The sequence below is a fragment of the Melopsittacus undulatus genome, chromosome 1 (genome assembly GCF_012275295.1).
Source record: "Melopsittacus undulatus isolate bMelUnd1 chromosome 1, bMelUnd1.mat.Z, whole genome shotgun sequence".
Taxonomy (NCBI): Eukaryota; Metazoa; Chordata; class Aves; order Psittaciformes; family Psittaculidae; genus Melopsittacus; species Melopsittacus undulatus.
Window position 1 is genome coordinate 140,746,691 of NC_047527.1, and position 12,626 is coordinate 140,759,316.

The window sequence follows — 12,626 nt, forward strand, 5'->3', positions numbered from 1 at the left end:
CATAGCTTAGTCTTTATGATACTTTAGACTCTCTGTATATTAGACCTCGGCGATGCTTGCTAGTCCAGCCTGGGGACAAAAAATCCTTCCATCCCCCCTCCCCCCCCAGCTGGAGCACACCAGGGGCCTCCTTCGTGGTGCAGGAGCACCAGGGGATAAGCCAGAGCAGCAGGACCAGAGGAGCCCTGACAAGTGGTGATGCTCAGTGCTCAGAGGAAGGCAAAAAACCCCCGGGGACCGGTGCCAATCTGCCCCGGGGGAAAATTCCTTCCTGACCCCAGTGCTGGCGATCGGCTACTCCCTGAGCATGTGAGCAAGACCTGCTCCCGGTCCACGCGCTGGTTATGGCTCTAAGGGGACCAGGGGACTCTGGCACTGCCTTTTCTGCCTGCACCTGGAGCCACCGCAGGGGCTTCCAAGAGCAGCAAAGTGCCGCCTGCCTGATCTAGGGTGGGAGCGAGAACCCTTGCAGTGCCTGGCACTGGAGCTCCAAAGCACTGGGGGTGGGCGCCGCTCTTATACTGCCCCGAGCATTGTGATGCTGCGTTGCCGGGTGCTGGCACTATGACACGGGGGAGACGGGGATTCCGCAGCCCTGCCCATCGCAGCCCTGCCGCTGCTGCCCCTTTGCCCAACGTGCCCTGGAGAAAGGCCTTTGGGGTGCTGGCCCTGAGGCAGTGCCTGTGGCCAGGAGGCCCAGGGGGGTGGCCCTGCCCAAGGCGGCCACACACAGGGCAGCGCTGCGAGGTGTCCCTGTAAATGAATCTGTGTGTTCAGCCTGCATTAATAAAGGCTTTTATGCCACGCACGGTCATTTGAACGTGGTGATCCCAGAGGTGAAAGAACGGGGTTTTGGTTCCCTCTGCATGAACTTTGCCAAAACGTAGAGAGCAGACAGGATTTCCTCACCATTCCTTGTCTATGCCCCACGTGGCGTTTGCTGCTGCCGGTGAGGTCTTCTTGGGAAGAAGAAGAATTTCAGGAATCTCTTCTGTGTTTGTTGCACAGGGTGCTTAGATATTTGCTTGTGTTTAGCAACATTCATGTGTCCAGTTTGGGGGTTCACCTACTGGATTACTACTTGAATGCAGCACTTCCCTGCCTGCTGCCTAATTGAATGTTCTCCATAACTCCATAAAGTGTTTTGATCCCAAATGTTTTGAACTGCATCAACTCAGCAGCTTTCCTGTGCAACGTTCAGGCAAAACAAGTCACTGACTCAGTACTGTAGGACACTTAAGCATCACGTAAGGGTGCTGTGTGGAGGGCATAGATTTAGAGTGTGGCAACAAATCCCCCCAGCACACTTGTTCAGATCCTTGTAATGCAGAAGGAGCGCTGGTCTGTCTCGCACAGGCTCATTTCTTGAGTGTTGTGTTGCAGGGGAAAAGGGAAAGTCACTGGGTTTGTTCCTGGAGATGCTGGTGCAGGCTGCAGAAAACAGCTTCAGCTGTGTTCCTATCTGAAATGAGGCAATTTTGTGTCTGAGCAAACTGTTCTTTTAGGCAGAGCACCTTTGTTTTTCACAGGCACTAGTAGAAAATGCTACTGCCTCTGCCCAGTTCTGGTAGAAAGTGAGCGTAAACAGCCCTTGGAAACAACAAGGAAAACACAATATACGCAAACAGAAACACTCTCTTCTGTATCTATAGGTACAGCTATAGCTGTAGCTATAGCATCTCTGTCTCTACACCTATATCTACATTTCTGTCTCTCTCCACCTGTCTTCTGTGCAAATGACTGCTCCCATCACAGCAGTCCTGGTAAGTGCAGTGGAAGGTGTGTGTTGAGGACACCAGTGCGAAAGAGCAGAGCTGCAGCCCGTGCAAAGGGAGACGAGCTGGAGGGAACTGCAGCAGCGATGCTGTTGCAAAAGCTTTCCCAAAGTGAAGGCAGGAAACAGGAGAAGCTGTGCAGGGACAGCTTGATGCCAGTTCCCACGGTGTCCTGTGCTGGCACCAAAAGGGAAGGGTGTGCTCTGGAAGGAAAGCATCAAGGAATAGTGACCTCCCTCAATGGGAGAAGAGCAGGGCCATGGGGGAAAGGAGGCGATGGATTGAAATCTCTTCTGTGCCTTACAGAAACCCATCACATACTTGATAAAGGGAAGTACTGAGAAGGTTTGCTCTGCCGGGCTAGGGACTGGTGTCCTTTGGCACTGGCTGGCGTGTCCATTCATGTGCCCCAATGTCAGGCCTGTACCTGTGGTCCTTTACAGAAAAATTTCTCCTTTCTAGTCTCACAAGTGTGTGTCTGTTAATGTCGATGATAAGCAAATGCACTGAACACAGCATCCCAGATTACAGTGCAGTGGACTGTGGGTTCTGGTAGAATCATTAGTCCTCACTTATTTCGTTATAACATGTCCTTTACTGTAGAAACCTAAAACTGACGTGCAACTGTTGGAGCAAGTCCAGGGGAGTGCCACGAGGATGATCAGGGGGCTGGAGCACCACCTGTATGAAGGCAGGATAAGAAAATCGGGGCTGCTCAGCCTGCTTCCTGCCCCTTGTGTAAGCACCTCTGCTTAGGTGGTTGAGTCACCTTCAGCTCATTTGAATTCTGGAAAAGTGTCTGTCACTCTCTCTTTTTGATTGCAGAAGGACAAATGACATTGCTGGAGGAGATCTTAAGCACTCAGGTGGAGTAAGAGTGTGACTAGATGATGTCAATGGTAGCAAGTTCAGTAAAAGTGGATCTTTGTAGTCAATCAGTTAAAGGTGAGGACCCAGCATCTACGCCTGGAAGGGACTAGGTCATGACTAGCTGGTATCTGGTGCTGTCCACTCAATGCTTTGAGTACTGGATGCACTCCTGGAGCACATTTCATTCAAAATGGATTTGGTTTCCATGCTCCAAGACTGGCCTGCTGTGCAAACCTAAATGTGGCAAGAGTAGCAGACCAGGAGGTTTGCAGTGGAAGTGCATTTCTTCTCTATCCTAAAATGCTAATGTAGCCACAGCTTAACTTCATTTAGACTCCACGCCAAAAAGATGATGATAGAGATACTCTTCTGATTATATAGCTTGTGTTAAAGTTCAAGACCTCATTTTTTTTTTCAGTTACCTGATGCTTCCAGGACGTCACAACCTTTGTGCTTGTCTTCCAATAGGCAAAGGGCATTGTATAATTTAAATCTAGTGTGCTCTGGAGATACACTCATATGGTACTAATGACAGCAACTTCCAGTGCATTTTGCTGCAAATTAGAATGTCTTCTTGCCATGAACTCTGCCAGTCTTTGCCAAAATGCCGGATAGTCACCAATGAAAGCAATATGGTAAAATGTTTGTTTGGATCATGGAGCTGTTGTCTGAGTGATCAGTGTGTCAAAAAGGGAAAACACTTGCTGCATAGTACTTTCAAGGGGGCATTTGAATGATGAATTTGCAGGAAGCATGTTTCTGTTCTTGTTGTGAATATTTGATCTTTGGTTGTTACTAGAGGTGTTATCGTTAAACTGTTTTACCGAATACAGCTTGAAACTAAGCAAGAAAGTTATACTTACTCCAGTTAAAAACCTGCATGAAGTGTGATAAATTTTAAACCTGTTAAAAGTGCTAGTTTTTAATGACATGCCACACAAATTCCTGTTATGGATAGAAAGGGACTATACCTTCTGCAAAATGTACTATTCCTAATCGCAGTAGTAATTCTGGTGTAAAACCCTTGTGCTAGGCTCAGTTCAGACCTTGCTATCACATCACTTTGGTGTTCTGGTTTTCTTTGGCTCTTGCTTGTATTCCCTGGCTTTGTACGTGTCCAGTGGTTCCTGGAAATAGTTGCCAGTCTGATTCACAAAAGAAGGATTCCCACCAGAGCTTGCTTTCTCACCTGATCTTTGGAGTCTGGGGCTGTTTCATTACTATTGCTAATAGATTTCTCTCTGGAAGTAACTGAGTATTTCTAACTAGGTAAAGTCAATGCCAGGAAGAGTGATGTTGTTTCAGGTAAAAAGAGGGCATGTTGCTTGAAATGTTACAGCAAATTGTACTGTCAAAGAGGCACTGCAGATTGGAAAAGGTCTCTGGCAGTTGGTTGCTTCAGGCTACAGCAGAGAAGTTTTCTGCAGCATAGTATTGTCTTCATTGTAAATACAGCACCTGGTTTTATTTGTGGGGTTTTGTCTGCATCTTTTGGTTTTCTTTTTTTTTAATGGGAATTGAATTCTTAAAACATGTGAAGTGTTTCATTAGGGAGCTGAAAATGCTGCTGCTTCTCTCAGAATAGGTTTTTAAGACTCTTTAAGAAGAGTCAGACCAGTAGCACAGAGTACAGTGATTCTTCAGTGTACTTCAGTACAGTGATTCTAGTTCAGGACTGCTGACAGCGTGAGGAGATTGTGAAGTAATGCCTTCCTGTCTCAGCAATGATTCTCTTCTCTTCTCTTTGTGGAAACTTCTCTGCCTACCTCAGTGTGTTGGCTCTTGCACTCTTCCTAACGTGCAAATTTCTTACCCAAAACAATAAAACCTGAAATGATACAAAAGCTTCACCACCCTAAGTTTGGGAAAGCATCACCCTTTTGTCATGTCCTCTGTTTGGTTTTAAAAACCATATGCAGTTACCATGACAACTCTGGCCCACACTGGAAATCCCTTAGTGCAAGTTTCTGTCATGACTTTTATTTGCATATGCTGCAAACAGCACTGTTATTAAACAGGCTGGTGTTATTCTTCCAGTCACTGACTGAGACAACTGATGTGACAATGGTTACAAATTTCTGATTCCAGGTAAGAGGGGTCATGCACAGCTCTGTGCAGCTGAGTTTCCATGCTCTCTGCTGTAATGTATTGCTCTGTTATAGAAAGATATTTATTTATTTATTTTTTCTTTGCAACCACCTGAAGCCATGCTTACTTGTTTAAATTATCAGGGAACAGGGAAAAAGGGTGTCACCGTCCTTGTGAGTAATTTTATTAATGCTTTCTTCTCATTTTGAGACTGTTTTGGTTCATTTTATGCAATTTTTTCTATACTCTATGGGTGTCCTTGTAAATATTTTTTTTATGAATTTAAATCCTTAAAAAGATTCTTGATGTTGTACTTTATCTTCTGAATAAACAGTGACAACCAAAGCATACATTTCGTATCCAAAACTTGTTCCTGCTTGAGACTTAAAAATCTATCTGAAAGTGATTGTTGGAATAATTCATAATAATGTGCAGCAATGCAGCCAGCTTGTGTTACCAAAGGCTTAATTTATGATTCATACTACAGGCTGGCAGTAAGAGACAACATCTAATAACGTGGCTTTTTTGGTTTTCTCCTCCTTTTTAGGAATTTCCATGGGATTCAGATCAGGCCTCAGGACTGAATTTGCGTAAACGATGAGTTCTACATTTCTCTCAGAAGTCTTCGAACACATTTTCTAAATTACCTTTTAATGGTGTTCTAAGTGAGCTTATGTGAAACAAATAGCATTGGATCATGAGCGAGGAAAAAAACTTTGGTGCATCCCAGAAAATGTTGTCTCCTTCAAGAAGTACTAGCAGCTGCTCCTCCAAACAGGGAAGTCGACAGGTAATGCAAACTTTCTTAACCAAACCAAAAACATTACTAAGATTGCCTGTTACCTTTGCTCTTCAATATCAGTATGTCTCTTAAACTCTTTTCCTGTTGCTTGCTTATCTTACATCATCACTTCTTTGTTTTCTTTACTCTTTTTTCTTATTTCTTCTTATTTTGAGTCATATGCAGTAAACACACATTGTTGAATAGCAGGCATCTGTAAAACTGGAACGCTGGCAGGGAATCTGAATTTCTGTCATGTTGTATGTGTGGTGTCTTTATAGTGAAATATTGCTGCCATAGTGGCTTGGTCTCAGATCCTGAAATTCTATATCTTCCCTGTAAGATACCACTTTTGTGTCATTGTGTAATTGCTCTGCTTATTTCAAGTTTCTAGGGAAAGGTGTACATGCATGTGTGAAAACACATTTTTCTGAAACTTATCAGAGTTTTGACAACAAAAAGGTGTTTGTGTATGTCTGTGTGTAATGGTTATAGTAAAACTGTAGTGTTGAAAATAAGTGTGTGTCACACGATTCATCCAAGTGCCTAATGCAAAGGATGCTCTGTTTTCTGCAGAGGTAGTGCTATTCTTTAACCGTTATAGTTTTAAGACATGTCTATGAGTGTTTGCACCTGAAGAGTGAGGCTGCTGAAGACAGCTTTTGTTTGTGGGCGAGAAATGTTGAACTGCAGCCACGCTGAGAATTAAGCTTAAAAATGCTCAATCCATGCTTACAAAATCATGAGCACTATGCTCAAGGTAAACTTTGATTTGTACCAATGCTGGCTTAGTGGAGCTTTTGAACTTGCACAGGTCAAGATTTTAATTGAAATTGAGCATCCCAAACCCCCAAAAGCTTTGGAGACCTCAGCTGTGTTTTGAAATAGCACTTGCTTTTCAGGGACTTGTGACCCTGCACATACAACTGGCGAAGCAGACAAATCTGAACAAGTGATGCCTTTTGAAGTGCTGTGTCTGTAAGAAATGCTGTGCATTTCCGGGATACCAAGCAAAGAAATCCTTGCTGTCAGGATGCCTTTTTTGTTTTCCTGAAACATAAATTTTTTATATCCTTCTGTTGTGATTTGTGTGTGATGGTCACAATCAGCAAACAGGTCTCAACAGTATTAAAAGGCCATTCAAAAACTTAAAAACTCTCAAATGATGCTGTAAACTGTCGGGGGGGGGGGGGGGGGGGGGGAAGACACGACACATGATTGGGAGGGTGAAAGAATGTCTCCTTCACAGGTTGACCACCCAAGAAGGAGAAAAAAGATGTGTAATTGCAAAGCACTTTTATTATATGCCTCCCAAAGTATAAAGGTGGTGACCACACTGGGAACATAAGCCAGATCAGTTTCATGATCAATGCTTCTATTGTATTACAAGTCATTACCATAAAGTACAATGAGACAAGTATTTTAGCCCAAGCCCCACACTTGAAACACACTAACACAGCAAATAGCGGCTCTAAGTAAGGTATGATATACTGAAACTGTGAGATCAAGAGAAACAACTTTGAGAGCAAATAAATCAGCATTGTGACAAATGACTATTAATCCGGTCAGATCTGTTGTTAACTCAACCCCTCGTGCCCCACATTGGCTGCCAAAAAGAACTTCTTCCCCCTCCCCCACTCCCAGAGGGATGGGGAGGAGAATCAAAGAATGTAACTCCCACAGGTTGAGATAAGAACAGTCCAGTAGCTAAGGTATAACACAAACCACTGCTGCTACCACCAATAATAATGATAAGAGAAATAACACGGGAAGAGAATACGATATCACCTGCTGAAATGAGCCAAACCCCGAAGAGAGTGAGCCCTTCTGTGTAACCCCAGTTACCTCTCTGGGCATGACGTGTTGTGGTATGGAATACCTCTTTGACTAGTTTGGGTCAGGTGTCCTTTCTCTGCTTCCTCCCGGCTTTCTCTCCTCCATGGCAGAGCATGAGACTCACGAAGTCCTTGATCAGAGTAAACATTACTGAGCAACAACTAAAAACATCAGTGTTATCAGTGCTGTTCCCAAGCTAAAAGTCAAAACACAGCACTGCACCAGCTACTGAGAAGGAGAAAAATTGACTGCTACTGCTAAACCCAGGACACCTTGGTATGAGAGTACCTTTGAAAAGTGTAATTTAAAACGTTTGGTATTGTCTGTTTCAGCAGTTCCTGGCTGTCAAGTATTTATTATGTAGTTAAATAGTAAGATTTACATGAGCATGACTAAACCCACTGGTTGTGTATTACACAGCCTGTATAAGCTACTATACTTATGCAGAAGCAGTTTCTGTTATATATATACTATTATTAGTGGATCCCATTTCTTACCCATTTTGTTCTCACCTGCTTTCTTTGGACAGAAGAAATAACTTAGGAGGGTTTAATGTCATCTTGTCAATCCCCAGTTTTTCACTCTTTGATCCTTTTACAAAAATGCAAAGTGTACCTGTCCAAGGTGAGAGATGCTACCTGGTATTTTGTTCGTATTCCTGATACATCCGTCCTTATTCATTGTAGTCAGACAGATGGCAGATTGCCTCATACACCTGTCAGGTCAGGCTAAATGAAGGTATAAAGTAGGTTGTTTCCCAAGATATATTGAAGTGATAATATAGAACATTGTGATAAGTAACTGTGTTTTGATCCTAGATACACTCCTCTGTGCTGCATGTGGAAAGATGGACATTTAGGTATAGCAGAGGCAGTACTCTGCAATACTTATTGGCCTGGACACAGCAGTGCTTTGGGTGAGGAATGGAAATCTTCTCCCTGTTGCTGTTCTCCAAAAGGCTCTGGTCTTGCAGATGATAAAGATTTTCACCTTTCTAGATAGACCCTCTCTTTAGTAGTGTAAATCATATAGTATAGTGTGTATTATAAAATCTAAATTGTTGGTCTGGGCAGTGAGGATGTTACAACTTTCTTACGTCCTGTCTCTTTGCTCCCCCTCTTCCCACAGATAATTTCTTGTCACAGCTGATCAAGTAGTTTTGTTTATATCATTAATTACTTCTTTTCTCATTCAGCCTCTTGTATTGGTAAATTAGAGCTTTGCAGTCTGTCCCAACTAATACCCACCTACGCAGGGCTGACAGCGCTGGGGATGAGTGATACTAATGTCTGAGAATTATTTAATTTGCCCTTTTCATCTGTGTGTTAGTTTAAATGACAGCACTTCAGGTGTTCTATTAAGAAAACAGCAACAATCTGCAGTTTCCTAAAACTGTTAAAAATCCCCTAACCCAGAAAGTACCACATGTGCAATATAGACCTCCAGCAGCTTCTCCTTCTGTCAAAGTCCTGCTAGAAGAGTACAATGTAACATTGCTATTGGTACTTAAATAATTTTGCCTTATGATGTGCAGATTAGAGTGATGTGCTATGATTTTGATACTCTTTGTTTCATCTTCCAGCTCCATGGAGGACTTCTTGCTCCTCTTCAAACACTTGCACCTCTCTCAGTGACCTTCAGGGCTAGGCTCACTGCAGCTTAATGGCAGATCTGCGGGGGTACTTTTCTCTGTGCTACTGGTCTGACACAGAAGTTCTTTTAATCTGATTAAGAAGAAAGGCATTCTGAAAAATGCAGAGGGAAGACTGGGAGATTCTGGGGGTGGGGCGGGGTTGGTTGTCCCCAAAATAGTGGGATCTGCATGTTAAGCCTCTCAGATTTCCAAGGCACAGACTGCTGCTGATCCGAACTAGCATTATATAGTAAGTGACCTGAGTATGCTATATCGAACCACAGTAGCGTAAGGCTGCTGTGTCTGCTAAAATTTAGTTATGTGCAGAAGATGGGAGAATGTGTTAGAAAAGAGTTGACTTCAGCAGGGCTGCAGGACTTGGGGGGGGGGGGGAGGGGGTGGTGTCTTCTCCTTCTTTTGCTACACTTGGTGCCCCCATTCTGCCAGGTACATTTGCAGTGTGAACTGGAAAGGTTAACAATCCTGTTCCACTAAATTCACCTTGAAGCCCCATAGCAGTTTAGAGGCTACTGCCACTTCCCACCTTTCTGCTCTTCTCTGTCCCTCCTTCAGTCATGGAGAGGGATCTGTTGCATGAAGCCATAGCTCAAACTGCATTTTGTGAGGAAGGAAGGAAAGCTGGTGTTGATCTTTACATTTAAATTGACTTGTGATCAAAAGAAGATATATGGTGGCAGTTATTTTTAGAGTCTAATATGTTAAGTAACTTTTGAAATAGATGCAGTAGGGAAAAGGTTTATGTCTGGAGCGCCGCTTAAAAAAACTCATGTTCTAGAAAATTAAATCATTTCTGCCCATTTTATGAACCGTAACAAATGCTTTATTTGCAGCTGATGCCAACCCTTATCCTCCACAAAGCAGGTTTCTATTCTTGGCACCTTAAAATATTCTGTACAACTGACTGCATTTTACACTGGAAGAAAATCTGGCACTGTCATCTGTTTCGTTCAGGGAGCTGCAACAGCAAGCTTTGGTCTGAGAGCCATTCAAGCTCATTACTTCATTCTTTCTTTTGCAATAATTCACCTTGAGGAGCTGTACAGTATAGAATAATGCAGAAAATGAAGAGGCTTTTATTTTATTAAACAAAGAAAATTACTACAGTTACATAATGACAGGCTTATCTCTGAAGACCAAAGTGTGTATGGGTCTTTTTAATTTAGCAAGAGGAGGTATAAGCCAATTAGCAACTACAGGGTGATTTTCTTTCCACTGCTGATCTGAAATGAACAACTTTGGACCTAAGAAAATTAAGAAGTGTGTTCATCCCTTTGCCTTGAATGAAATTTCTGCCTGGGCAGCAAATGCAGTGTTGATCATCTCGTGCAGATACTGGCCCATAATGATACAGGATATTTTCTAGGGTTGTAACCTTCAGACACAACCAATCCGGACATCAGAATTCTGTGTTAATGCCATTCAGCTGGGAGTTCTGGAGGGTTTTTTGGGGTGGTGGTTGTTTGTTTTTTTTTTAGTTTAGCACTGTGGTTTGAGGTGTCTTTTTCAATTCCCTTTTGTGGGATAAGAACCAGCAAAATCGACAATAATCTGAATGCTTTCCAGTAGCATTAGGAAGTCCTCAATCTCCAATTTCATAGAATCATAGAACAGTTAGGGTTGGAAAGGACTTTAAGATCATCTAATTCCAACCCCCCTGCCATGGAGCAGGGACACCTCACACTAAACCATGTCACCCAAGGCTTCATCCCACCTGGCCTTGAATACCACCAGGTGTGGAGCATTCACAACTTCCTTGGGCAACCCATTCCAGTGCCTCACCACCCTCACAGTAAAAAATGTCTTCCTTATATCCAATCTAAACCTCCCCTGTTTAAGTTTCAACCTGTTACCCCTTGTCCTGTCGCTACAGTCCCTAATGAAGAGTCCCTCCCCAGCATCCTTATAGGCCCCTTTCAGATATGGGAAGGGCTGCATGAGGTCTCTATGCAGCCTTCTCTTCTCCAGGCTGAACTGCCCCAACTTTCTCAGCCTGTCTTCATACAGGAGGTGCTCCAGTCCCCTGATCATCCTCGTGGCCTCCTCTGGACTTGTTCCAACAGTTCCATGTCCTTTTTATGTTGAGGACACCAGAACTGCACACAATACTCCAAGTGAGGTCTCACAAGAGCAGAGTAGAGGGGCAGGATCACCTCCTTCGACCTGCTGGTCACGCTCCTTTTGATGCAGCCCAGGATACGGTTGCTTTCTGGGCTGTGAGCACACACTGAAGCCAGCTCATGTTCATTTTCTCATCAACCAACACCTCCAAGTCTTTCCTCAGAGGGTTGCTCTGAATCTCTGACCCAGGTGTAGGACCTTGCACTTGTCATGGTTAAACTTCATAACGCTGGCATCAGCCCACCTCACAAGTGTGTCAAGGCCCCTCTGGATGGCATTCCTTCCCTCCAGCATATCAACCAAACCACACAGCTTGGTGTTATCGGCAAACTTGCTGAGGGTGCACTCAATCCCATTGTCCATGTCACTGACAAAGATATTAAACAAGACCAGTCCCAACACTGATCCCTAAGGGACACCACTCGTTACTGGTCTCCAGCTGGACATTGAACTGTTGACCACAACTCTGCATGCAGGCATCCAGCCTGTTCTTTACCCACCGAGTGGTCCACCTATCAAATTGGTGTCTCTCCAATTTAGAGACAAGGATGTCATGTGGGACAGTGTCGACACTTTGCACAAGTCCAGGTAGATGACATCAACTGCACCACCCCTGTCCATCAGTTCTGTAGCCACATCATAGAAAGTCACCAAATTGGTCAGGCAGGATTTCCCCCTAGTAAAGCCATGCTGGCTGTCACCAAGCACCTTGTTGTTTTTCATGTGCCCTAGCATGCCTTCCAGGAGAATCTGCTCCCAGGCTTTGCCAGGCACAGAGGTGAGACTGACTGCTCTGTAATACCCTGGGTCATCCATTTTCCCCTTCTTGGAAATGGGGTTATATTTCCCTTTCTCCAGTCATCAAGAACTTCACCTGACTGCCATGATTTTTCAAATATGATGGACAGTGGCTTTGCAACTTCATTCACCAGCTAAATTTGCTCCTGTGCTATTTCAAACAGATAAGAATAGATGATAACCGATCAGCCTGATTCATTTGCCTTCATTTTAGAGAGTAAGCAGTTTTCTTTTGCTTCTGCAGCTGCTCTCAGCAATAGTCAACTGATGCTTATTTCTCATTAAATGAGGTGTCAGATCTGTTGCAAAACAAAATACTGATCAATACCCTGTAGGGTCTGGGTGAAGAGTGGACAGATCCAAAAGCAGTCACAGCAACAGTGTTTTGAGAAATGTCGAGTTTGGGTGTTCATGTGGAAAAGGCTGGCATCTTCTGGACAGACATACATGGAAGAGGGCCAGATGCTGTTAACACAGTGTTGAATCTCTCAGCTGTTTATCCTCTGAGCTATTCCTTGCCCTTCCTTGGGTAACGTAGTTAGTGAGATAATTTTGTGCTTTTAGAAGGATATGCTTTTAATTCAACAAAGCTGCCTTTACATAAAGCTTGCAATTGAAATGTGAGTAGGAGACTTGCCTTCACCACCTGAGATTTAGCAGGCCATTGGACCTGCTTGATGGGAAGAAGTGCTACCACTTTAGCTTT

The 12,626-nt window shown here is 43.7% G+C and overlaps 1 protein-coding gene across 2 annotated transcripts in view; it reads left to right on the forward strand.

Annotated features, from left to right (window-relative positions):
• Positions 1-12,626, forward strand: part of OSBPL3 (oxysterol binding protein like 3) — a 204,289-nt gene that overhangs the window by 153,907 nt on the left and 37,756 nt on the right. For both annotated transcript variants that reach the window (XM_034063572.1, XM_034063578.1), the window contains exon 3: positions 5,281-5,523. In XM_034063572.1, the coding sequence (XP_033919463.1) occupies positions 5,431-5,523 (93 nt within the window). In that variant the 5' untranslated portion in view covers positions 5,281-5,430. The remainder of the gene's footprint in view (positions 1-5,280; positions 5,524-12,626) is intronic.